The sequence below is a fragment of the Notamacropus eugenii genome, chromosome 1 (assembly GCF_028372415.1).
Source record: "Notamacropus eugenii isolate mMacEug1 chromosome 1, mMacEug1.pri_v2, whole genome shotgun sequence".
Taxonomy (NCBI): Eukaryota; Metazoa; Chordata; class Mammalia; order Diprotodontia; family Macropodidae; genus Notamacropus; species Notamacropus eugenii.
The window spans coordinates 305,594,342-305,619,504 of NC_092872.1; the positions used below are offsets into that span (position 1 = coordinate 305,594,342).

General features: G+C 36.4%; 1 protein-coding gene across 1 annotated transcript in view; it reads left to right on the top strand.

Annotated features, from left to right (window-relative positions):
• SYT16 (synaptotagmin 16) overlaps nucleotides 1-25,163 on the top strand; it is a 320,395-nt gene that overhangs the window by 257,519 nt on the left and 37,713 nt on the right. The window contains exon 4 of the mRNA XM_072629411.1: nucleotides 10,073-10,335. Coding sequence (XP_072485512.1) covers nucleotides 10,073-10,335 — 263 coding nt within the window. The remainder of the gene's footprint in view (nucleotides 1-10,072; nucleotides 10,336-25,163) is intronic.

Genomic DNA, 25,163 nt, shown 5'->3' on the forward strand with positions numbered 1-25,163 from the left:
AATCTCTTTCAGGACTCTTTCATGTCAGACAATTTATCCCATTTTACCTCTTCCTTTCTTCCAGTGCATTCTTCTTTTTATCCCTTAATTTTTTTTTAGATAATCATGCCATCACATATCTCTGCTTTTGGTCTGTGTATACTTATAACTAGCCTGATAATGAGAAAGATTTTAGGAATTATAAATAGCATTTTCCTATGTAGGAATATAATCACTTTAACCTTGACAAATTTCTTATTATTTATCTTTCCTATTCATCTATTTAAAATTTTATACTCATAGGCCAGAATACAAATACAAAATAGAGAAAAGAAGCAAAAAACATGCCATAAACTTAAATATTGGAACTCAAATACAAAGTAAAAAAGAACAAAAGGGCATGTTGTAGCAGGACATAAGAGAGGATTCAAAATATGTAATAAAAATTTTCATTTCAGGAAAGACTGTATGATAAATAATACACTTTAGGTTGAGAGCTGTCCATCTTTTCTTTGCTTCCTTGTAAGTTTTCTTTTGTTCTGTGCTGTGCACTTTCTTACTTTGTTTTTAACCCTCCCCTGTACTCCTTCCACTAGGAGGCTATAATTAAGTTTAGATATGTTTCACTATAGCTCTAGATACATACATACCCACATACCTATTAAGACATATACTTTCCCAAGTAAATTCTACTCCTGATTTTTGTTTTTATGTTTGTGCATATCTCTTGTTTCTTATCCTTCCTGCCTCCTCTATTTTGCTTCTACCCATTACCTTGCCTTCCTATTACTTGCCTACCCCCCTCCAAGGATCCTTCCCCATCCTCTCATTACCATAAATCTAAAAACCCTTCAATACCCCCCCTTTACTTGTTTCCTCATCCTTTCTACTAAAGATCCCTCCTTTGTCCTCTCCTCCTCTATGCCCCTACTATTTTATATTTTATTTCATATACATATATATATTTGCATATCCCTGTTAAACCCATTCCTGATGAAAGTAGGTTACCAGAACTACCAGTCCTCCTCCCCCATCTAATTCCTCTGTATCAGTTCTACCTCTTGCATCTCATTTGTATGAAATAATTACTTATTTTAGCTATTCCTAAATGGTTTTACTTACTAAATTCATCTCATACTGATGTTTACACCAATCTTTGCTAAACAACTCAGTCATTTTTACGAATTTTAGATATATGTTTTGCATATATAAAAAGTAAACAGTCTGTCTTTATGAATCCCTTATAATAAATCTTTGGTATATACCTTATATTTGTCTTGGCTCTTGTATGTCCAATCATCTATTAAGTTCAGATTTTTTTTTTAAAGAAAATCTTGAAAGTCTGAGAGTTGATCAAATGTCCATTTTTTTTTTCCAGTCAGGATAATGCTTAACTTTGCATGGCATGATATTTTTGGTCAGAGCCCTCCATGTATATAGTGTTCCAAGATCTATGGTCCTTTAATGTCTCTGCTGCTGGGTCGTGTGTGATTCTAAATGTAGCACCATCATATTTAAATTGTTTAAATGTTGATGTTTTTAATATTTTATCCTTGAGCTGGGGGTTTTGGAACTTGACAATGATATTCCTATGAATTTTCCTTTTAATGGTTATTGATGAACTTTTTCTATTTCTAACCCACTCTCCCTCTGGCCTAAAGCTTCAGGACAATTTTCTTTAATTATTTCTTGTAGTATTGTATCAAGATTATTTTTTGATCATAAATTTCAATTTGTTTGATTATTTTTATGTTTTCTCTTCTTGATCTATTTTCTGTCCCACTGCTTCCGCACTCACTGTGTGTGTGCTGGTTTCTTGTCACTTCCCTCCCTCCCCCTCTTCGCAGCACAGTTGGGTCTAGCAACTGTCAGGAGAGGTTCCTTTGACCTTTCCAGCCATAGATGTCAACTTCCCTTAATCTCCTAGGTTGTAAAGTTCCTGTGACTGGGGCTGAGGCAGCCTCTCAAAACAACTAAATTTGTGCTTGTTGTCAAAATGATCCCCTAGCCTGGAAGTCTTTATTCTTCACAGGGACCAAATGTCCTCCTGTCAATTTTCTTCTTTTCTCAAATTGATCCAGGAAGACCCCATTTGTGCTTCTATTCTTATTTATTTTTACTTTTTTAAATTTAAATTTTTTTTTTAACCTACACTTTGTTAACCCTAAGGTGCTATTTTACTCTTTTGTGGTGGAAAATCTTGAAAGCTGGGAAGTTTCTGACCTATTCCACCATCTTCCCAGAATCCTCTCCCCCATTTCCCTTTTTTATGCTTCTTTTGCATCTTGCATTTGAAAATCAGATTTTCTATTCAGTTCTTGTCTTTTTATCAGGAATGCTTGAAAGCTCTCTATTACACTGAATTTCCATTTTTCTGCCTAAAGGATTATACTCAATTTTGCTTGAGAGGTGATTCTTGGTTGTCGTCCTAGCTCTTTTGCCCTCCCAAATATCATCTACCAAGCATCCTTTAATGCTGAAGTTACCAAATCTTGTGTCATCCTGGCTGTGGCTGCACAATATTTGAATTGTTTATTTTTGGCTGCTTACAGTACTTTCTGCTTGATCTGGGAGCTCTGAAAGTTAGCTATAATATTCCTAGGAGCTTCCATTTTGGGATATCTTTTAGGAGGTGATCAGTGGATTCTTTCAATTTCTATTTTACCATCCAGTTCTCAAGGCAGTTTTCCTTGATAATTTCTTGAAAGATGATGTCTAGGCTTTTTTGATGCCAACTTTGAGGTAGTCCATTAATTCTTAAATTATCTTTCCTAGATCTATTTTCCAGGTCAGTTGTTTTTCCTGTTGATGTATTTCATATTTTATTTTTTCATCTTTTGAATTTGTTTCATTGTTTCTTGATGTCTCAGAAAATCATTAACTTCCACTTGCCCAATTCTAACTTATAAGGAATTTTTCCATGACCTTTTGTCCCTTCTTTTCCATTTGGCCAATTCTAGTTTTCAAAGCATTCTTCTCTTCATTGAATTTTTGTGCCTCTTTTACCATTTGACCTAGTCTGTTTTTTAATGTTATTTTCTTCTGTATTTTTGTGCCTGCTTTATCCAGCCATTGACTCTTTGTACATGATTTTCTCATGTCTCATTTCTCATGTCTCCTCCCCTCCACAATTATTCCTCTACCTCTCTTACTTGATTTTTAAAATCCACTTTGAGCTCTTCCATGGCCTGAGACCAATTCATATTTTTCTTTTCAACTTTGAATGCAGGAATTTTCACTTTGTTGTCTTCTTCTGAGTGTCTGTTTTTATCTTCCTTATCACCATAGTAACTTTCTATGGTCAGATATTTTTCCTGTTTGCTCATTTTTCAGACTATTTCTTGATTTTTAACTCTTTACTAAAGTGGGGCTCTGCTTTCCAAGTGGAGGTGTCACTGTCCCAACCTTCATATTCTTTTGTGCAGATGTTGTCAGAGGTAATTCTGGGAACCTATACATTTTTGGCTCTTTCAAAGTGTTTACTACTCTTTACTGTGCATGACACAAGCAACCACCAGCACTCCTTTTAACCCTGGAATTGTGATCAGGATCCCTGATCACAGCACCAATCTGTGCTGCGCTTGTGTTCCTTCTTGCACTGGGATTCAGACCCAGAGCTGCAACTCATATCTAAGTATAGGTAATGTAACAAATTCCTGTCCCTAGCACCAGCAAAGGAACTCTTGTAAATCTCCTTCTGACCATTGTCTGATCCCTTTACTGTCTGTGGAATGAGAGTTCTGGAAACTGCCATTGCTGCCACTGATAGTTCAGTGGCTCCCAAGGCTTGCTCTTGGTTTGCTGGGGTCAACATGCTCTGCACTGGACTGTGCTCCTCTCACTCTGGAACAATAAACCTTTCCTGAAGACTTTGTAAGCTGCCTTGGGCTGGAAGATTGTTTCACTCCATTTTTTTGTGTGGCTTTTGTCACTCTAGAATTTGTTTAGAGTCATTATTTAAAGATATTTGGAGGACTTTGGGGGAGAGCTTAGGTGAGTCCTTGCCTTTACTCTGCCATCTTGGCTTTACCTCCCAAGACTTTAAATTTTACTTAACACTAAACTAAAACTTTGGGATATCCTGGATATCTTGGATTTTTTTTAATAATTAAATTTATTTATTTAACTTTTAACATTCATTTTCACAAAATTTTGGGTTACAAATTTTCTCCCTTTTTATCCCCTCCCCCCCCCCCCAAACACCAAGCATTCTAATTGCCCCTATGACCAATCTGCTCTCTCTTCTATCATCCCTCTCTGCCCTTGGCTCCGTCTTCTCTTTTGTCCTGTAGGGCCAGATAGCTTTCTATACCCCTTTACCTGTATTTCTTATTTCCTAGTGGAAAGAACATTACTCGACAGTTGATCCTAACACTTTGAGTTCCAACTTCTTTACCTCCCTCCCTCTCCACCCCTTCCCTTTGGAAGGCAAGTAATTCAATATAGGCCAAATCTGTGTAGTTTTGCAAATGACTTCCATAATAGTTGTGTTGTATAGGACTAACTATATTTCCCTCCCTCCTATCCTGTCCCCCATTACTTCTATTCTCTTTTGATCCTATCCCTCCCCATGAGTGTTGACCTCGAATTGCACTCTCCTCCCCATGCCCTCCCTTCTATCATCCCCCCCCACCGTGCTTGTCCCCTTATCCCCCACTTTCCTGTATTGTGAGATAGGTTTTCATACCAAAATGAGTGTGCATTTTATTCTTTCCTTTAGTGGAATGTGATGAGAGTAGACTTCATGTTTTTCTCTCACCTTCCCTCTTTATCCCTCCACTAATGAGTCTTTTGCTTGCCTCTTTTATGAGAGATAATTTGCCCCATTCAATTTCTCCCTTTCTCCTCCCAATATCTTTCTCTCTCACTGCTTGATTTCATTTTTTTTAAGATATGATCCCATCCTCTTCAATTCACTCTGTGCACTCTGTCTCTATGTATGTGTGCATGTGTGCATGTGTGTGTGTGTAATCCCACCCAGTACCCAGATACTGAAATGTTTCAAGAGTTACAAATATTGTCTTTCCATGTAGGAATGTAAACAGTTCAACTTTAGTAAGTCCCTTATGACTTCACTTTACTGTTCACCTTTTCATGGTTCTCTTCATTCTTGTGTTTGAAAGTCAAATTTTCTTTTCAGCCCTGGTCTTTTCATCAAGAATACTTGAAAATCCTCTATTTCATTGAAAGACCAATTTTTCCCCTGAAGTATTATACTCAGTTTTGCTGGGTAGGTGATTCTTGGTTTTAGTCCTAGTTCCTTTGACTTCTGGAATATCCTATTCCATTCCCTTCGATCCCTTAATGTAGAAGCTGCTAGATCTTGTGTTATCCTGATTGTATTTCCACAATACTTGAATTGTTTCTTTCTAGCTGCTTGCAATATTTTCTCCTTGACCTGGGAATTCTGGAATTTGGCCACAATGTTCCTAGGAGTTTCTCTTTTTGGATCTCTTTCATGCGGTGTTCTGTGGATTCCTTGAATATTTATTTTGCCCTCTGGTTCTAGAATCTCAGGGCAGTTTTCCTTGGTAATTTCATGAAAGATGATGTCTAGGCTCTTCTTTTGATCATGGCTTTCAGGTAGGCCCATAATTTTTAAATTGTCTCTCCTGGATCTATTTTCCAGGTTAGTTGTTTTTCCAATGAGATATTTCACATTATCTTCCATTTTTCCATTCTTCTTGCTTTATTCTGTGATTTCTTGCTTTCTCATAAAGTCCTTGGCCTCCATCTGTTCCATTCTAATTTTGAAAGAACTATTTTCTTCAGTGAGCTTTTGAATCTCCTTTTCCATTTGGCTGATTCTGCTTTTGAAAGCATTCTTCTTCTCATTGGCTTTTTGAACCTCTTTTGCCAATTGAGTTAGGCTAGTTTTCAAGGTGTTAATTTCTTCAACATTTTTTTGGGTCTCCTTTAGCAGGGAGCTGATCTGCTGTTCATGCTTTGACTTCATGTCTCTCATTTCTCTTCCCAGCTTTTCCTCTACCTCTCTAACTTGATTTTCAAAATTCTTTTTGAGCTCTTCCATGGCCTGAGCCCATTGGGTGGGCTGGGACACAGAAGCCTTGATTTCTGTGTCTTTGCCTGATGGTAAGCATTGTTCTTCCTCATCAGAAAGGAAGGGAGGAAATGCCTGTTCACCAAGAAAGTAACCTTCTATAGTCTTATTTCTTTTCCCTTTTCTGGGCATTTTCCCAGCCAGTGACTTGACCTCTAAATATTCTCCTCGCACCCACCTCGCCTCCTGATCCTCCCAGCCAGCATTTGGGGTCTGAGATTCAAATGCTGCTTCCAGCCTTAGGGCTTTTGGCGGGGGCAGGGCTGCTATTCAGTGTGAGATTAAGTTCAGGTGCTGAGGTAGGGGCAGGGCCGCCTCTCAGGCTCAGTTCCCTCAGGGGGTTTAAGCACAGACCTTCTACAATGGATTCAGGCTCCCGCCCACTTGGGGAGCCCTGGTCTGCAGCTGCCTCTCAGCTTCTACCTCCCGGGGGGGCCTGAGTTATGGGGGCACCCCCTCCCCTCTCGACCCGCCAAAGAGACTCTCTCACCGACCCCCGTCACCTGTGGATGGAGGAACTTGTGTGGCCGCTGGAGATCCCATCCCTGAAGCCTGCTCGGATCTGTTTCTCTCAGTGCTGCGGCCGCGGCAGGTCTGGGCTGGGCTCTGCGTCTGCAGCACGAAGGACCCCCCCGCGAGAGGTTTGCAGGTCTCTCTGGAACAGAAATCTCCCTCGCTCCAATGTTCCGTGGCCTCTGGGTACAGAATTCACTGTGAGTTACTTCCCTGTAGCTGTTCTATGGGTTGTGGGTTCAGAACTATGTGTATGTGTGTCTTTCTACTCCGCCATCTTGGCTCCGCCCCCCCCCCCGATATCTTGGATTTTTGCATATGTGTTCTGATTTATTTTCCTTGTTTTCATAAGAATAAAAATCATCCTTTGTGGTCTTTATTCTAATCACCTTACCACATGGAATGAAATGTATTTGTAAAAAGTCTCATAGGATGTATGGTCTAAGGCAACATAAGTAATAAAACAAACACCATTTAAAAATAGTGGATAGAGGACAAGTATTGTAGTGAGGGATATCAAAGGTCAAGTCCTGCCTTTGATCTGTACTAGCTGTGTGGCCTTGGGCAAGTCATTTTACACCCCCCACTTGTTAATCCAGACAACTTTTTCTGTGAGTATAAGTTACAAATAAGTCACTGACATTCATGAAGTTGCCAATGTTGAGGGGAGGGAATGAGTTTCTACACCAGGAAGTTCCCTAGACATACAAAAGAAGTCATATATCTATACAAACAAACTCCCTGCTTGACAGTGTCTAGATGCTGTGCAAAATTCAGAAGTGTGAAATAATCTCTGCCCTCAAGAATTCTAGATGGATACATGAGATACATGGATCAAAATAAAACAGTAATATAAGAAAACATTTAATTAAATGAAAAATTATATGGCACAGATTGTAAGGGCATTTAGATGAGATTAGGAGTTCAATGACAGAAGTATATAGCTTGATGAGAGTGGTAAGATTTGAAAGAATGAGTAGTCAACCACTAGAACTCACTAACTACACTAGATATGCCAGGCACTGTTTTAAGTGCTGAGCAAACAAAGAAAGGCAAAAACAGAAACAAAAAGTGAAAATGAAATAAAACAATACTTTCTTTCAAAAAGTTTATAACCTAACGGGGGAGACAATATGCATACAACTATGCAAAAAACAATGTATAATTAGGATAAATTGGGGGTAGTCTCAGAGGAAAAGCTCTAAGATTAAGGAGAGGGGTGGGTAAGCCTTCTTGCAAAAGATGGGACTTTCGCTGAGACTTGAAGGAAACGAGGGAAATAAGGAGGTAGGGATGAACATGAAGAATTCCAAGAATGGGGGATAGCTAGGGAAAATGCTTAGAGTTGGGAGATGGAATGTCATTTGTGAAGAATAACAAGGAGGCTAGTGTCACTGGAACAAAGAGTACGTGCAGAGTATAAAAAGTCTCACAAGGTAGGAAGAGGCCAGGTTATGAAAGGGTTTCCCACTTTCATTTCATTAAAAAATTTTTTAATCTAATTTTTTCTGAATTACATGTAAAATGTTTTTAACATTTGTTTTCTTAAATTTTTGGATTCTCAATGCTGTCCCCTCCCTCCTTTTCTCTCCTTGAGAAGGAAATCAATTTGATATAGATTATTCATAAGCAGTCATGTAAGAAATTTCCATATTAGGCATGTTACAAAAGAAAACACCCCCCCCCCAAGAAAAATAAATAAAAATTTAAAAAGTATACTTCACTTCAATCTGCATTCAGATGTCAATAGTTCTTTCACTGGCTAGCATTTTTCCTCATAAGTCCTTTGGAATTGTCTTGAATCATTGTATTGCTGAGCATTGCTGTTACTGTATACATTGCTCTCCTGGTTCTGCTCATCTCACTTTGCATCAGTTTGTGTAATTCCTCCCAGGATTTTTCCAAAACCATTTTCCTCATCACTTTTTATAGCACAATAATATTCTATCCCCTCTCATTCAGTTATTCCTTGATTGATGGAGGTCCTCCCTATTTCCATTTCTTTGCCACTACAAAAGAAAATAAATGGTGTATGCTATAAATGCTATAAATGTTTTTGTATATAGAGTATCTTTTCCTTTGAAACTCTATCTCTTTCAGACATAGGAATTGCTGAGTAAAAGAGTTTTTATATAGTGCTTTGGATATAGTTTCAAATTACTTTCCAGAATGGTTGGACTAGTTCACAACTCCACCAACAGTGTATTAATGTACCTATTTTCCCACATTCCTTCCAATATTTGTTTTCCTTTTCTGTCATGTTAGGAAATCTGTTAGGTTTGAGATGGTACTTCAGAATTTCTTTAATTTACATTTCTCTAGTCAATAACAATTTAGAATGTTCTTCATATGACTATAGATAACTTTGCTTTCTTTTTCTGAAAACTGTTCATATCCTCTGACCATTTATCATTAGGAGAATGACTTATATTCTTACAAATATGACTTAAATCTCTATATGTTTGAGAAATGAGGTCTTTATTAAAGGATAAGGAGACCAACCAGCAATTTATAGAAATAATCCAGTCATGAAATGGTAAAGGTTAGTACCAGAGTGATTTCTGTATTGAAAAGAGAAGGACACATGCTAGAGAAGTTATGAAGGTAGAAATGACAGGATTTAGCAACTAATTAGATTTGGAAGGTGAAAGAGAGTAAGGAATCAAGGATGATCCCTGGGTTGCAAATCTGGTGCCTGGCAGGATGATGATAACCTTTCTGGTACTAAGGAATTCAGGAAGAGGAGAAGATTTAGAAGAACAACATGAGAAAAGGTTGGGGATAATCATGGCTAGTTTGTTGGTGCAGTTTGGGAGCAGAGAGAAATAATATAGGATAGGTAAGATGGAGTGAGAACTTGACTGCCTATGAAAACCCTAGCAGTGGGGTCTGGACTTGATATTGGTAGAAAGTAGGAGTCTAGTAATGGCCTTAAGTAGAAATTGAGAGATATGATAAAAGCAGTGAATTGAAGGTAGAGGAATTTATCATCAGGGGCCTTCTTTACCTCCTACCTAAATGCTTTCACTAGCTTTCTATATCTCTTCTTATGGGTAACTTTGATCATATGAAAAGAGGGACAGTTTTATAGTGTCTGGATTGCGCCCCTCCCCCCCCCAGAATAGTTTTTATGTATTTGTAGTTGTTTAAAATAAACATGTACACTCCATACTCTTAGTGGGGATAGAATTATGCCTCTATGGAACATATGCTATGATAGGGATCTTTGTGATGGAACTGGGTCCTCTCTACTACACTGAATCTTATTTTAAATATTTGATTAATAATTCCTATTGGATAGTTAAATTTTCTCTTTGAAGCTAGATTATTTTTAATGATAACAAATTTATCATTTTTCCCATTATTAAATTTGTTGACATATAGGTGGCTTTGACAAGATCTGGGCTAAAGAGATCTATGGTATTTGTTAACATCATTGTTAATTTCTATTAGATAAACAATGTATCAATAGAAACAAAAGAAACGTTTAAAGCTTTTGAAATTATCTTCTTATTTCAGATTTAGACTTGGATGGATTAAGTCAACCAAGCTACCTAGATAATGTCTCTTATGGTGAAGATGATCATATTTCTGTGGATTCAAGGACTACATCTGAGAGTAGAGATGTTGGAGAGCAAAAAACCAGGAGGCATGAAGCCATTTTGACTCATAGCCTTGGGGTACAAGCCACAGGAAGAAGTGTGGAGAGAGAGACATCCTTTAGCAACCCAGGCTTTGAAGAACCTTATTCCATGGATACTTCCTCAGCCTGGAGCCCAGAGGCAAGTTATCAATTGAAAAAAGATTTTATTGATATTTTTATCCCTTCCCCTTCTACTTCCTGAGTTATTCCATATGACGAGTAGAATTTTTTAGAGAAAAAAAGTCAGCATAGCTTATTTATTTATTTAAAGAGTTCAAGTATATGTGTAATGTGTAAAACTTATGGACCTCCCAAATCCACAAAGGGATGTCTTTTCATGTCTCTTCATTTGAGTTCCACTTTATCATTATGATTCTATTTTATTTACTTTTGAATTTTTGGTGTGTGATTATTCTTTCAATTGTTGCAGTTATAATATATATTGTTTTCTTGATCTGTTCATTCCAGTCTTCAGCAGTTCATATAGATCTTCCCATGTTTGTCTGTATTCATTATATACATAATTTTTTACATTCAAGTATCACAATATGTTTAGCCATTCCCCATCTGATAGAAATCTACTTTGTTTCCAATTCTTCGTTATTAAAAAATAGGTTGCTATAAATATTTTGTCATATAAGGGGCCTTTTTTCTAATTGATGGCTTCTTTGACATACAAACCCAGTAATGAAGTCTCTAGTTCAAAGGGTATGGATATTTTAGTTACTTTATTTGCATAATTTCAAATTGCTTTCCAAAATGGATATACCATTTTATAGCTCCACAAACAATGTATTAGAGTGCCCATCTTCCCACAACCCCTCCAAAATTAACTCTTGCTATTTTTGTCTTTGACAATTTGCAGGTTATGAGGTGAATCATTGTAATTAATTTGCATTCTCTTATTAGTGATTTGGAGCATTTTTTCATGTGTTTGTGAGTGCTTTGAAGTTCTTCTTTTGAGAACTGCTAATGTTCTTTAAACATTTACCTATTGGGGGAAATGGCTATTAGTCATAAATATGTTACATGTATAATACTATATTCTTATCAGAGAAATTTGAGACAAAGATTTCCCCCCAATCCCCAGATCTGACCACTTCCATTCCTTTCCTGGCTACATTAATGTTGTATTTGCAGAAAAATTTCAGTTTTAAGTAATCAAAGTTATCTACTTTATCTTTTGAAATTGCTTCTTTCTCTTGTTTAGTTAAGAATATATCTACTACCCATAGCTATAGAGATATATAATCTATTTCTCTTCTAGTTTTTAATAGTAACTCTTTAATAATAAGGTCACATGTCTACTTAGAATGTATTATGGAGAGTGCTATAAATGTTAGTCTAAGCTTAATTTCTGCCAGAGTGCTTTCCAGTTTTGTCAGCTGTTTTATCTGATAAGGAATTTCCCTGTAGGTAACTTATGTTTTCTACTTTATCAAACACTGGGTTAATGCATTCTACTGTTTCGGAATCTCCCTTGTCTAGTTTATTCCACTGATCTACCACTCCATTCTTTAACAATAGTGATGACTTTGATGACTGCTGCTTTATAATATAGTTTGAAGTTTGGTAGTTCATCTACAGCTAGATCTCTACAGTTATGATCTTAGAGTTCCTCTACAGCCCTCCCTCACTCAAAACAAAGTCAAGTGCAAGTCATGTCATTATTTCTCTGATGGCATGGTCTGCTTCAGCAACAAAGGATGAACACAGCTAGATCTATTTCCTTCTCTGAGATTGAGTTATTTAACCCCTCTGTCTTGTTTTCTGATGGTTTGGGTATTGTGTATTTTTGAAAGTATGCCTCTATTTCTTTTGTGTTCTCAGTTTTGTTAGCATATAACTGTGCATGTGCTCTAATTATCCTTCTCATTTCTATTGGTTTTGCTATGATTTAACCTTGTTCATTTACTAATTTGTTGATTTGATTTTCTGTTCTCTTCTTTTTAATCAGATTAGCACAGGGTTTATAAATTTTATTAGTCTTTTCCAAAAGGAAAAATAGACCTGTTTAACAGAAATAATCTGGGAAACTAAATTTTGATAAAAAGTACCACAAAGAAGATTCAGGGGAGACGGAAGAGTAGGTCAGAAAATTGCAAGCTCTCCAAATTTCTCCCACAAGGAAGACAAAATCACATCTCAGGACAAACGTAGAGTGGCAAAAACAACACAATTTTGGACAGAATAGTGGCCCACTTGGAACAAAAGGAGGAGATCCAAGGTTTGGTCCTTGTGAAATGAAAATACCTTAAGGCTCGTTCTGTTGAAACAGCAAGTGGAAAACCCTGGGGCTAGCTGAGTTGGGAGGTATCCATGGACCTAGCCACAGGAATTTTCACTTCCTGGATGGTATGGGGAGTCAGGCATCTGAACAGGGGAATATTGAGGGAACCTGTGCTGATGAGGTACTCCAGGACGAGCTGTGCTGTAGAGGTGCAATCTTGAGCTAGAAAAAACAAAGACATTCCCTGTGAGTGCAGAAGCAGTGGAGTAGACATGCTGCTATCTGTGGGCCCTTACAGGAAGGTTTGGATTTTGTTTTTAGTTCCAGGATAGAAGAGATAACTGGAGGATCTGAGGTCAGAGACACTATCTCCCACACCCCAGGACTGGAGGCAATTACAATAACAAGTTTTTACACACACACACACACACACACACACACACACACACACACACACACACACACACAAAGAGAAGGTAAAGGAGAAAGAACCTAATCATGGAAAGTTACTATGGGAATAGAGAAGACTGGGGTTCATTTTCAGAGGAGGACACTAAAGCAAAAAAAGTTTCTCCTACTCCAAAGAGTAATGTCAAATGGTCCCTTGCCCAAAAATAACTCATAGAAGAACTTAAAAAAAGATTTTAAAAATCAAAGAGAGAGACTGAGGAAAATTTTTTTAAAAATAAGAACAATTGAAAAAACAACAAAGGAAAATTGTGAAAAGAAAGTTAACAAACTAGAAAAAGAGCTCCAGAATCTTAAGGAAGCAAAAGACTCCTTGAAAATTAAAACTGGGCAAGGGGAAGCCAGTGAAGTTATAAGCCCAAGAAACAACAACAAAATATAAAGAATGAAAAAATAGAAGAAAAAATGAAACATCTCAAGAAAAACAACTGATTTGGAGAACAGATCAAGAAGAAGAAACATGAGAATAATCAGACAACTTGAAAGTTATGATAAAAAAAAGAATCTTGATACAGTAATACAAAAATAAAGAAAATTGTCCTGAAAGCAGGAAAGAAAAGTAGAAATGGAAAAAAAAATCTACAAATTGCCATCTGAAAGAGATCCTATGAGGAAAACCTATAGGAATACAATAACTAGATTTCAAAACCCCCAGTTCAAGGAGAAAATATTATGAGCAATAAGAAAAAAATAATTCAAATATGGCAGAGCCATAATTAGAATCACAGCGATGGTATTAGCAGTGGTGATACTAAAAGACCATAAGTTTTGAAACCCTATATATGGAAGAACAAAAGAACTGGGGTTGCAGCTTAAAAGATCATACTCAGCAAAATTACACATAATCTTAAATGAAAAAGGACATGAAAGGAATTGCCAGGCTTTCAGAATTTTGTTGCAAAAAGACCTAAAATCAATAGAAAATTTGGCATACAAGATTCAAGAGAAATGTAAGGTACACATCAAAGATTAATTACAAGGGACTCAGTAAGAATACACTGCTTACTATTTATACAAGGAAATGTAAATCATATGTCTAAGATGGTTATTAGTAATTGGGTTGTTCCAAAGAAAGATTGGGGTAGAGCTGAGTATGATATGATATTAAAAAGGATTTTAGGCAGCCTACAAAAATGTAGAAGGTTTAAAAATGCCTGCACAATGTAACGCCTGAGGGCTGCTTTGGCCCACTACAAGCCTGTGGGCTGTATGTTGTGCAGAGTTGGGCTAGGAAAAAATAAAAAGAGTAATTACACAAATGAGGTGTGAGAGGAAGGAGTGACACAGAGGAATTAGATAGGGAAGGAGAGCTAGTAATTTTGGAACCCTACTCTGATCAGGAATGGGTTAAAGTGGTAACAATACATACATACATACATACATACATACATACATACATACATATATATGTATACAGAAGTGTATAAAAGTCTTCTAAATTCAGAAAGAAATAAAAGGCTAAGTGGATAGGGAGGTGTTACAGAAAGGGCCCCAGCATACACCAGAGGAGTCTGCTGCACAGGTTCTTACATCTGCTCTTCTAAAAGGAAAGCAACTTTTGAGGGGTCAACAATCTACTTTAATGAAACATCTATATCATTCACTTAGTTCAGGGGGAAAAGTAAGCACCCTGAACTTCAGTGAAAATACAAATGGAAAAATAAAGAGCAACAGACAGGGCTTCCACCTGTCTGACCATAAGCAATACATATATCACAGGTCAACAGAGAGATCCAACTGTCTGACTATTATACACATACATAGTTATCAGAGAGAGAAGCACCAGCATCTGGGTTTTCAAAGCTGGGGGGAGGGGAGGGGACTCCTTAGCAACTACCTAGAGTCTCATTCAGCCAAACAAGCACTTCCAATGAGTAAGCCCTAAAACAAAACCTCACCTCAGAGTATATATAAACTTTTCAGAGTCAGAGAGTAACAAGGTCCATCTTCAACCTTTGAGAACCAGTGCCTCATTAGAAATTAACAAAAGATGTGGGCCTTCCTACAAAACAAGTCTCCCCTAATCAAGCTTCTCTTAATGGGAAGACCTTTTAATGGTTGGGGAAGATCTTTAACTCTCATTAACATAATTAACACTACAGGTGGGAGAGAAGATAAGGCAGAGATTTTAGGTTGAGTGGAGAGGATAAGGGAGGGATCTTTGGTGGGAGAAAAGTTAAGTAATAGTAAACTTCAGTAACCTTAAGTTAATAAGGTAGGGGGTAGAAGTAAAGTAGAGGAGTCGGGAGGGATAAGCAATAGGAGATATATAGAAACACAGAATAATGATCAAGAGTAGAATTTATTAGGAAAAAAAGCAGGAGTAATAATCATGATCTCAGATAAAGTTAAAACTAAAATAGATCTAATCAAATGAGAAAAAAGGGAAACCTCAGTATATATCAGCCATATTAATCAATGTTGTTTTGGAGGCTATTTAAAATAATCAGTCAGTATAAGGTTGGAATATTATTGCAGTATAGGAAATGATGAGTTGGTGGACTTAGAAAAATATGGAGAGACCTGGACCTATGAAGGAAGACATACACCATCAAAGAAACAGGACAAACAACTAAAGTGTGGCATATTATATAAATGCACATGAATATATATGAATATATACCAGGATTATAGATTTCTAAGTATATGTATGTATGTGTGTCTTTATGTATATATGTGCATATATATGTATGCTTGTACGCATATATATGTATCTATATATACATATACACATGCATGCACACACACATATATATGTATATATATATATATGCATGTACATATGTATATATGTGTGTGTATCCATGCTTAATTGTAGCAGATTCTTAGTGGGGGAGGAGGAATGTGGAAAAAAAAGAAGGAAGTAAAAAGTGCATAGAAGAGAACAAAAGAGCTTATAAGGAAGCAAAGATGGACAGCATGGAATATAATGTGTAGTATTTATTATATAGGCTTTCTCAAAATGGAAATTTATTGCTGTATATTTTGAATCCTTTCTTACATTCTGCTGTTCATATGGCAATACTTTTTTTCTTTTTTCTTAGTTTATATTTATATTTTAGTATCTAAGTTTAGAATAAATTAATAAAAAAGTACCTTAAATAATGAAGTAATATAAAAATTTTTGTAGTGGGTTTCTCTGATAAAAGTCTCATTTCTCAAATATGTAGAGAAATTAGTCAAATTTATAAAAATAAGTCATCCCACAACTGACAAATGGTCAAGAGATATGAACAGTTAGTTTTCAGAAGAAGAAATTTAAGCTATCTATAATAATATAAAAACACTCTAAGTCACTACTGATTAGAGAAATTCAAATTAAGGAAACTGAGGTATCACCTCACACCTACTTGAATTTACAAAAGCCAGAGCGCATGTGGGAAAATAGGTACATTAATGAATTGTTGGTAGAGTTATGAACTGGTCCTACCATTCTGGAGAACATTTTGTAATTGTGTCCAAAGCACTAGATAAAATTGTGCATATTCTTTGACCCAGCAATACCACTATTAAGACTATATCCCAGAGAGAAGAAGGAAAATAATCTCCTTGTACAAAAATATTTATAGCACTTCTTTTTGTGGTGGCAAAGAATTGGAAATTGAGTGGATGTTCCTCCATTGGGAAATGACTGAACAAGTTGTGGTATATCGTTTTGATGAAACACTATTGTACTATAAGAATTAATGAGGGGGATAGCATCAGGAAAATCATGGGGAGATTTAGATGAACTCATGCAAAATGAAGTGAACAGAACCAAGAGGTTATTGTACACAGCAACAGCAATATTGTGATGATGATGATTGACTATGAAAACACTGGCTACTCTAATCCATAAAATGATCCAAGACAGTATGGAAGAACTCATGATGAAAATTGCTATCCACCTCCAGACAGAGAGAATTGATGCACTCTGACTGCAAACTGAAATGTATTTTTTTCACTTTCTTTATTTGCCTTGCTTTTTTTGGTGATGCAGTTAATATGGAAATATATTTTGCATGATTTCAGATGTATAATGGCTATCAATTTTCTTGCCTTCTCACTGGGTGGGGAAGGGGCTGGAGAGGGGGAGAGAATAGGGAACTCAAAATTTAAAAAATGTTTAAAAATAATACATTTGAAAAAGATTTAAAATTTTTTTTTTATAAATTTTTAAAAAAGAACTAGCTGTTAGTTTTTAAAATCACTTCTGATTTTTCATTTTCAATTTATCTATATTTCCCATAATTCTAGTATTTCCTCTTTTGTGTTTTTATAGGTTTATTTGTTTAATTAAAGTTTTTAAATACATATTCAGTTCATTAATCTTCTCTTTGTTTACTTTGTTAATGTATGAATATAAGGATATGATTTCTCTCTGAGGATTGCTTTAGTTGCATCCCAGAAATCTGTGTATGTTGTTTCATCGTTACAGTTTTCTTTTACATGGTTATTTATTATTTCTATGATTTCTTATTTGACCTATTCTTTATTTAAGATTTCATTGTTAAATCTTTATTTGATTCTATATCTTCCGTCTGTGGTTCTTGAACCAATTTCTATTCTTAATGTAAAAGGGTATAAAAAGGATATATTCACTATCTCTGCCTTTTTCCATTTGTTTGCAATATTTCTGTCCTCTAGCAAAGGACCATTTTTTTGTAAAAGTTCCATGTTGTTGGGAAAAATCAGTATATTCTTTTGCTGTTCCATTTAGAAGATGATATAGATCTTTTTACTGTAGTTTCTCCAGACATTCATTCAATTCCATAATTTTCCTTTTGTTTATCTTTCTTTTAGACTTACCCAAAACTAATAGAAGGATGCTTAAGTTTTCTGTCACTATTGTATTACTGTCTATGTCTCCATAAAGCTCAGACAATGTTTCCTTTATGAATTTAGATGTCAAAACATTTGGAACTTATAAGTCTGTTTATTATTGATATTAGTTTGTTGACTATGGTTCCTTTAGGTATAACATGATTTCCTTATTGCTTCATATTTTTGAAATTTTGTTTTTGCTTTGTCTATTTTAAATTACAATGGAAACTCCTGCTTTTTTATTCAATTAATATGGAGTAATTTTCCCCTATACTCTTAGTTTCATTTTGTATCTCTTTTTTTAAATGTATTTCTTGTAAGAAACAGATTATAGGTTTTTTTTTAAAAAAACAATCTTACTATTTTTCATTGTATTGTATTGCTTAATCCATTCAAATTTAAAAGTATGAGTTATGTTTATATTTTCCTCTATCCTCCCAATTGAAGTTTTTGCATTTTATGATTTTTGTCCCCTTTGTGCTATAAATGCAGTGTTATGTCCTTTCAGTTACTTTACTTCAATCTTTTTAAGGAGGTCTTGTCTCTGTCTCTCTTCTCCTCACTCCCATCCCTTCTCATTTGTTACCCCTTTACCTTTATGTTTTTAAAAATTATTCACCCTTCCTTACTTTTATCTAGTTATTTATTTTCCCCCCTCATTGCCCATTTTTGTTATTTAAATTTATTTTCCCTTCCTCTTCTTCCCTTCATTTAGTCCTCATTATTAGGTTTTTTTAAATTTCATTTTTGTGACCCTTTCCAAAAAATATTTCTCTCACACTCTTCTCTCACATCAGTTTTCTCTTTCTGATTACTCTATATCCTCATTTTCCAATTCACAAACCCTACAACCATTCAGTGTCTCTCTTTTCTCTGTATTCTTCTTTTAGTGAAAGCTTCCATTATATCTCTTCTAGACATTTTTCTAGGTGCTTTCTACCCCTGCCTGTGAGGGCTTGCTCTATGGATTCCTTTTCCATTGTGCCTCGCTCTCAAGGCAATTCTGATTATTACAGGTGTCAGAGAGGATACTGCCCCATGGTAGGGTACCTCCAATTTACCCCCACTGATCTATATCTCTTTTGTTGATCTTTTTTTTTTCTGCATTTGACTGCAAATATCCTCCGTGGGCCCTTTCATTCCTCTAGATTCCAGTTGTCTCTAGTGCTTCCAACTGCCCCTCTCCCAGGACAAATAGACTTTTTGGGTACCAGATGCCCTAGGTCTCATCCAGTGTAAGGTCCTCATCTCCCCTCACCACAGGAACATCTATCAGTGGAACCCCTTCCCACCTCCAAAGTGTTTTCTTCTTTTCCCTCCCTTTTTTGTTCTCTTCCATTCTCTTTACCTATTTTCCTATGAGCTTTTCTCTTTCTCAGACCACAGAGGTCACTTTCTCCTTGTTGCTAGTTCTTGATTTGATCCTGGAACATCATTCATTATTTATCTTCCTGTTTCCCTCCTACCTTTCATGCACTTTTCCATGTTATAATGTAGTCTCCCAAAAGAAGCGTTCATCTGAAGACAGGATGTTACCAGCTTCTGTCTATAATGCCCCTTGTCTATCACTTCACTATGGCTGCTACCAGATTTCTGCCTTCCATCCTTTCTCCTTGTAGAAAAACCTAGTGCTAGTCTCTCTTCATTCTGTTGCTGCATCTAAATCTATTCACTCCTCTTGCATTTCTGCTGTTTGAGTTATTTGAGAAGCAAATAATCTCTCCAAATTGTGTTTCCTTCCTAAAAATATTTCAAACTATTCTTTATCATTGAACATCCATCTTTTGTCTTGTATAATTAAGCTCAGATTTGCAAGATAGGTCACCCTTGGCTGCATTCTGAGCTCCATTGCCCTTCAGAACACATTACATTGCTTCCTCCTTTTTCTAGTGGGTGCAAAATAATGTTTCCTTTATATTTGAAGATATTTCTCCTGATCACTTGCAGAATTTGTTGTTTCCAAATTGAATAGTTAAATTTAATTACTATGTGATTGAAATAGGCTTTCTTTCTGAAGGTGTCTGTGAATTCTTTCAATTAGAATTTTATTTTCTGTGTTCAAAAATTCTGGGTTCTCTTTTATTATTTCTTTTACTATGATGTGAGGTTTTTTTCTCCTGTCATCATGTTATTCTAGATCTATGTTTTTGAGGTTATTTTTATGTATCCTTTCTCTGAGACCCATAAGATGTGCTTATAGAGTGAGCATATTTTCTTTTAACATTCTTGTTTTTTGCTTTTCCTCTAGGTTGTCCTTTGCTTCTTTATTTGTACTCCCAATCTGCTGGGTTTTTTTTCTTTTCTCCTTTGGTGAAGCTTATCATTGAAATTCAAAATTTTATTTTGTTCATTTTTTTCTGTGCAAGATATAAATGCTGTTCTCATAATTCTCATTTCTCTTTTAAATATCTCAAGAACAGTGTGTTAGCATTCCATGTTCTCTCAAATTCCACAGGGTCCTCTGTTTCATCATGTATTGAATTATTTCTATTCATTTTGCTGTATTTATTCAGAGGCCTGAACTTGTTTACTAAATCTGGAGACCATATTTCCTTTTGTGGCTACTGTTTTTTCTATTGATCTATCGGTTTATATTCAAGGTCTTTGAGATTTATTCTTCCTGAAATCTTTTGTACTTTCAGTCTTCTTCCTCTCCTCCCTTATTTTCCTTATTCACATCCTGACTTCTTTCCTTCTGATTGTGCTTTTCTTGGGGGCTGGATCCCTAGCATATCAGCCTTCTCCCATACAGTGCAGTTCACCATTCACCAGTCTAACTTTCTTCCCCAGCTGACTTTTAAGTGGTCAGAACTTGTACCAGTTCAATGCTGTACTCAAATTGTCTGGACAGTTCAGAACCTGCTTTTCTCTGACCAGCAGTTCAGAGCTTTGCAGCACCTGTGCTTCCAGATTGTAGCCCCTGGCAGGGGTTTTTGATACTAAAGGGTTGTGACCAAGCTAGCTGGTAAGGCCTAAATCCAGAGCCTTAAGTTGGGGTCTCTATAATACTGGAAAGACGGAGAGAAGAGTGTAGTGTCAAGGTAGGTTTTCTTGTAAACCTGTGCCTCTGCATTGTGTCTTTAGGTATGCTAGTGGGGCCTTGCTGCCAGTAGCATGGGAGCAAGGCAGCAAAAAAATGTTGGGTGAACTCAAGATCAGTCACTGTCAGTTCCTGGGTTTTTGACCTTCTTTTGGATTCTTGGTGTCCTAAACCATGGAAACAGCTAAAGTTACTTTATCTTTGGCACATGATTTCTGTTTGGGAGATGTCTGAGAGGTTGTGGGATTTAGAGAAAATATCTACTCCAACATCTGGTTGCTTACCCAAGTTATCAATTGTAAGTCATTTCCCTGTGCTGCAGAAAAATAATGTATATGTATACACACATACATATTTACACATGCATATATTTCCTAATGAATGAGTTACCAAGTTACCATCCTTGCTATCAAGAAGAAACATAATTAAAATGAAATAGTAGACCTCAAGAGTCTTTGGAACATTTTTCTTCAGTTTTTGTTCTATAGAGAAATGTCTTATAACTATTGTTTTTTGGGAATTTATTTAGTATTTTACTTTTCCCCAGTTACATGTAAAAACAATTTTTAACATTCATTTTTAAAACTTTGAGTTCCAAATTCTCTCCCTTCCCTCCTCCCCTCCCCCACCATTGAGAAGGCAAGCAGTTCAATACAGGTTATATATGTATAGTCATGCAAAACACTTCCATATTAGTCATGTTGTGAAAGAAAATGTAGACCAAAAAAAACCTCAAGAAAAATGAAGCAAAAAAAAGTGCTTCAATCTGTATTTAGACATCAACAGTTTCTTGTTTGGGAATGGATAGCATTTTTTATCATAATTTGTTCAGGGTTGTTTTGGATCATCGTATTGCTGAGAATAGCTAAGTCATTCACAGCTAATCATCTTACAATATTGCTGTTACTTTGTACACTGTCTATTTCTAAGACCATCCTGCTTATCATTTCTTATAGTACAATAGTATTCTGTCATAATCACATAACACAATTTGTTCAGCCCTTCCTCAATTGGTGGGCACCCCTCAGTTTCCAATTTTTTGCCACCAGAAAAAGAGTTGCTATAAATATTTTTGTATGTATAGGTCCTTTTCCTATTTGTTTTCTTATCTCTTTTGAGATACTGACATAGTAGTAATATTGCTAGGTCAAAGGGTATACATAGTTTTATAGTGCTTTGGACGTAGTTCCAAACTGCTTTACAGAATGAGTCATTGAATCAGTTCACAGTTCCATCAACAGTACATTAATGTCTCATTTTTCCTGCATCCTCTCCAACATTTGTCATTTTCCTTTTCTGTCCTATTAGCCAATCTAATAGGTATGAGAATTGTTTTAATTTGGATTTCTCCAATAAATAGTGAATTAGAGCATTTTTAATATAGCTATAAATAGCTTTGATTACTTCATCTAAAAACTTATCTTTTGAGCATTTATAAATTGGGGAATGGTTTTTACTTTTACAAATTTGACTCAATTTTCTATATGTTTGAGAAATGAGGCTTTTATCACAGAAACATGTTTCAACATTTTTTTAGTTAATATTGCTAACTAGATTTCCCTCCATTCTATTCCTCCCACACCATTTATTCTACTCTCTTTCTCATTTCACTCTGTCCCTCCTCAGAGTTGTTTTGATTTGCATCTCTTAAATCAATAGTGATTTAGAGCATTTTTTTCAAATGACTATAGATATCTTTAATTTCTTCCTCTGAAAACTACCTGTTCATATCCTTTGACCATTTTTCAATTGGGGAATGACTTGTATTCTTGTACATTTGACTCCATTCTCTATATATTTTAGAAATGAGGCCTTTATCACAGACATTCATTGCAAAAATTCTTTCCCAGTTTTCTGCTTCCCTCCTAATCTTGGTTGCATTGGATTTGGTTGTGCAAAAACTTTTCAGTTTAATGTAATCAAAATTATCCATTTTGTACTCATAATGCTTTCTGTCTCTTCTTTAGTCAAAAATTCTTCCCTTCTCTATAAATCTGACAAATATACTATTCTTTGGTCCACTAATTTGTTTATAATATCAGTCTTTATACCTAGATCATGTACCCATTTGGACTTTATGCTTGTGTACAGTGTGAAGCATTGGTCTATGCCTAGTTTCTGCCATAATGTTATCCAGTTTACCCAGCAGTTTTTGTCAAACAGTGAGTTCATATTTCAGAAGCTGGGGTCCTTGGGTTCATCAAACAGTAGATTGCTATATTCTTTGCCTTCTGTATCTTGAGCACCTAGAATATTCCTCTTGTCTACTCTTCTGTTTCTTAGTCAGTACCAAGTGACTTTGATAATTGCTGCTTTATAATACAATTTGAGATCTGGTAGAGCTAGGCCACCTTCCCTAGCATTTCTTTTCATTAGTTCCCTTGATATTCTGGACCTTTGTTCTTCCAGATGAATTTTGATATTTGTTCCAGCTCTAGAAAATAATTATCTGGGGAGGAGCCAAGATGGTGGAGTAGAAAGACACACATATGCTAGCTCCAAACCCACAGCCCATAAAATACCTGTAAAGAATTCCCAACAAATTCTGGAGCAGCAGAAGCCACAGAACAACAGAGTGGAGAAGATTTCTATTCTAGAGAGACGTGAAAAACCAACACAGAAGGTCCATTGCTCCCCGGACAAAGCCCAGCCCTGCCTTGGCCACGCAGCACCGAGAGGAGCAGATCTGAGAAGGCTTCGGGGACAGAATCTTCAGCAGCGGTAAAAGTCCCTCCACCCACAGGTGCCAAAGGTCAGTGTGAGGGTCTTTTCAGCTCACTGAGAGGGGAGTGGGGTGTCCCCATAACTCAGGCCCCCTCGGGAGGCAGCAGCAGAGGTGGCAGCAGACAGGGGCTCCCAAAGCAGGCAAGAGCCAAGATCCATTGTTGAAGGTCTCCACATAAACCCCCTGAGGGAACTGAGCCCCTGAGGCAGCCCTGCCCCCACCTGAGTAGCTGAACTTAATCTCACACTGAATAGCAGCCCAGCTACCGCCCAAGCCCTAAGGCTGGGAAGCAGCATTTGAATTTCAGACCCCAAGCGCTAGCTGGGCAGAACAGTAGGCAAGATGGGTGTAGAGAAGAAACTCAGAAGTCAAGTAACTGGCTGGGAAAATGCCCAGAAAAGGGGAAAAAAAAATAAGACCATAGAAGGTTACTTTCTTGATGAACAGATATCTCCTCCCATCCTTTCTGATGAGGAAGAGCAATGCTTACCATCAGGGAAAGACATAGAAGTCAAGGCTTCTGTATACCAAACATCCAAAATAAATATTCAGTGGGTTCAGGCCATGGAAGAGCTCAAAAAGGATTTTGAAAATCAAATTAGAGAGGTGGAGGAAAAACTGGGAAGAGAAATGAGAGAGATGAAAGAAAAGCATGAAAAGTAGGTCAACACCTTGCTAAAGGAGACCCAAAAAAATGCTGAAGAAAATAACACCTTGAAAAATAGGCTAACTCAGTTGGCAAAAGAGGTTCAAAAAGCCAATGAGGAGAAGAATGCTTTCAAAAGCAGAATTAGCTAAATGGAAAAGGAGGTCCAAAAGCTCACTGAAGAAAATAGTTCTTTCAAAATTAGAATGGAACAGATGGAGGCCAATGACTTTATGAGAAACCAAGAAATCACAAAACAAAACCAAAAGAATGAAAAAATGGAAGATAATGTGAAATATCTCATGGGAAAAACAACTGACCTGGAAAATAGATCCAGGAGAGACAACTTAAAAATTATGGGCCTACCTGAAAGCCATGCTCAAAAAAAGAGCCTAGACATCATCTTTCATGAAATTATCAAGGAAAACTGCCCTGAGATTCTAGAAACAGGGGACAAAATAAATATTGAAAGAATCCACCAATCACCTCCTAAAAGAGATCCAAAAAGAGACACTCCTAGGAACATTGTGGCCAAATTCCAGAGCTCCCAGGTCAAGGAGAAAATATTGCAAGCAGCTAGAAAGAAACAATTCAAGTATTGTGGAAATACAATCAGGATAACACAAGATCTAGCAGCTTCTACATTAAGGGATCGAAGGGCATGGAATAGGATATTCCAGAAGTCAAAGGAACTAAGACTAAAACCAAGAATCACCTACCCAGCAAAACTGAGTATAATACTTCAGGGGAAAAACTGGTCTTTCAATGAAACAGAGGACTTTCAAGCATTCTTGATGAAAAGACCAGAGCTGAAAAGAAAATTTGACTTTCAAACACAAGAATGAAGAGAAGCATGAAAAGGTAAACAGCAAAGAGAAGTCATAAGGGACTTACTAAAGTTGAACTGTTTACATTCCTACATGGAAAGACAATATTTGTAACTCCTGTAACTTTTCAGTATCTGAGTAGTTGGCGGGATTACACACACACAGAGAGACAGAGAGCACAGAGTGAATTGAATAGGATGGGACCATGTCTTAAAAAAATGAAATTAA